This window comes from Excalfactoria chinensis, chromosome 24, assembly GCF_039878825.1.
Source record: "Excalfactoria chinensis isolate bCotChi1 chromosome 24, bCotChi1.hap2, whole genome shotgun sequence".
NCBI classification, from domain to species: Eukaryota; Metazoa; Chordata; class Aves; order Galliformes; family Phasianidae; genus Excalfactoria; species Excalfactoria chinensis.
Window position 1 is genome coordinate 3,800,440 of NC_092848.1, and position 2,601 is coordinate 3,803,040.

The window sequence follows — 2,601 nt, forward strand, 5'->3', positions numbered from 1 at the left end:
TTAGCAGGGGAAGTACCTCCTGCTACTGAAGCGGCTGCCTAAGCCAGAGAGGCCAAAACCTCCAGAGGAGATGGGCACACCCTCAGAGCTGAGGATGCTGCCAACGGCAGCGGAGGTGGAGGATCCCACGGCGGTGTTCTGCGGGAAGGAGCTGAGGATGGGTCCGGGCAGGGTCACCACCACGGGAGAGGGCTGGATGTAGACGTTGGAGTCCTGGCACTGCCTGACGCAGGGCTCGTTGCAGCTGCTGGCCAGCGGGGTGGGGCCGCAGGGCTGGCAGGGCAGGCGGGGAAGGCACTGGTCGAGGCAGGACATGTCTGGTGTCTGGAGAGGCTCCTGTTGGGACAGGGGGTGATGTAAAGGAAGGGGAGAGTGATTAGCAGCCTGCGATCCTATTAGGGGAGATCCAGAGCACAGTGTTGGCTGCGGATCTGGAAGCTGTATAAGGAAGACCATGATCTTCTCCTTCCTTATCTAGCCACAGACCCTGAAAAGGGCAGACCGGCACATTCAGTATCCTCCCTTGCCTGTGGCTCAGGAGACTTCTCTGACAAGACACATCAGAGAAACTGCGGATGAAGAGGAGCTGGAGAAAGGGCTGTGGACTCACCTTGTTCCCAGGGAGGCGGTGGAGAGAGGAATGGATGAGAGAGAGAGGAGATGGGCCCGCTTTTATACTGCTTGTGTGCTTCCTCAGGCCAGCAGTCACTCTAAGCAAGCCGTAATTTTCCAAGAGTCATGCCTCAAATGCAAATAGTCCTTCCTAATGGCACAAATTCCGTCAACTCTGCCCATTTCGTTTCCTCATTCCTGTCATGACTATTTTGCCAGGGTAACTTCTTTCAGGTGCGTGTGTGAGAGATCCAAGGAATGGCTGGCAACTCATTTTGTTAGAAGCGATGCATTTCCTCACAGCACAAAAATGTGAAACCATACAGCTGTGATTTCCTTTCACACATGCTTCCATGGTTCCGACTCTCGTCCCTTCTTCCTAATCCCCCACTCACTGGCCATGGTGCAGCAAGTTCCAAATGTCCAGCCACCGTGGTATCTGCTGGACCGACTACTTGCCAGGCCATTAGCAACCAGGAGTTTTGTTGTCTGATCTGACATTAGCTTCCTTCTGCAAATGATAGAGGAGCTCTGAGAAGTGGTGTTTTTCAGTATACCATCCTGCTGAGTCGTGTGGGCTTATGTTGAATGTGAATCTGAAATGCAACGCTGGCTTCAGCGTTTGTGAAACGCTGGTGTTCAGTGTCCTAAAGGCAGCAAAGAGAACACAGCAAGCTCAGAACCTTTGACTTCTGGAGAGCAGACTTTGGCCTTTCCAGGAATTTGCTTTGTCGAATATTCTGAGATAAGATCCTGGAGGGAAGTGGGGCCCAAGGAAGCTGGTTAATACTCAAGGATCACCTCCTTGAAGTGCATGAGTGAGGTATCCTGAGAAAGAGGCCGTCAGATGAACGGGACAGGAGGCCTGTATTGTGGAAGAAAACACTGTTGGCCTAACACTGCCTCAGTATTATGAAGCCTCTGCAGGGTGGTAGCAAAAATGTGTAATCTGAGAGGAATACAGCCATTGTGTCTGCCCAACCAGAAGTGACGTGAAGGAAGCTAAAGGCGTGATACAATTGAGTCTCGCAAAATTCATGATGGAGAAAAAAAAAAGGCTTCTGCAAGGATCTTAAATGTTAAAGGAAAATAAATAACGTGTGAGTGTTCTCCTCATAGAAATGGGAGAACTGCTTAATTGGGCACTGAAAATATTGAGGCACTGATTGTGTTCTTTGTTTCTTTCTTAGCAGCGTGAGTTGTCTTTACAACGCCATTGCTCAGAGGCCATGATGAAAAACTGGTGCTATCAAGATGTACCTTTTGGACAAGGAGATCTTGAACAAACTGGATATTTGTAACACGTTAGGGTGATCTGTCCCCTGATGAGATGCGCCCATGAGTGCGTAGGGAGAGCTCAGCCTTGATAGACGTAGGTTGGTGACTAGGAAAAATGCCACAAAGTATTGGGTAAAAGTGCATGACAGTCCTGTTTATGATGATCAAGGAGGAGCGAGGGAGCTACAGGACTGTACGTCTAAGTCCTATGGAGCTGCTGTAGCAGAGCATTGTGAGAATTGTTTCCTGTCACATGAAGGGTGAATATATCAGATGAAGTAATCAGCATGGATTTACTGTGGAGAAATCACGGTCTGACCAAGATGAGAAGTGTCTACAGTAAAAATACAAAGCGTTGTGGGCAGGGAAGAGAACGGGATATATTCTCGCTGGAGTTCAGTTAGGCTTTTGACGCTGCCCCCATTAAGATGATCATAGTGAAGCTGTTGAAGAATGGTCTGAATGTGCCTTCCTCAGCCTTGTGAAAAGTAAGCGCTGTTGCAGTGGTATGTGTCCTCTCCTCTAATGAGCAAGGACTGCTGGGTCCTGACCCTGTTGGGTAGCTGGGGATGTTCTTGGACTGGAGGTGATCAAGAAGGACGTAGTGACGTAAGTTCTCCCTTTATACCAAGAAGCAGGCAAAGTATCCTTGGTGCATGAGGAAAACACTTTCCTGCCCTGCAAACATGGAGGCAGCTGGGACATGTTCTA

General features: G+C 49.4%; 1 protein-coding gene across 1 annotated transcript; it reads right to left on the reverse strand.

Moving 5' to 3' along the window:
* LOC140262494 (feather keratin 1-like) lies at positions 1-736 on the reverse strand (the record flags this gene model as incomplete). The annotated part of the gene is made up of 2 exons (XM_072356884.1): positions 1-336; positions 611-736. Coding segments are annotated over 2 exons (462 nt in total), but the record flags the coding sequence as incomplete, so codon positions are not given.
* Between the last annotated feature and the right edge of the window lie 1,865 nt (positions 737-2,601).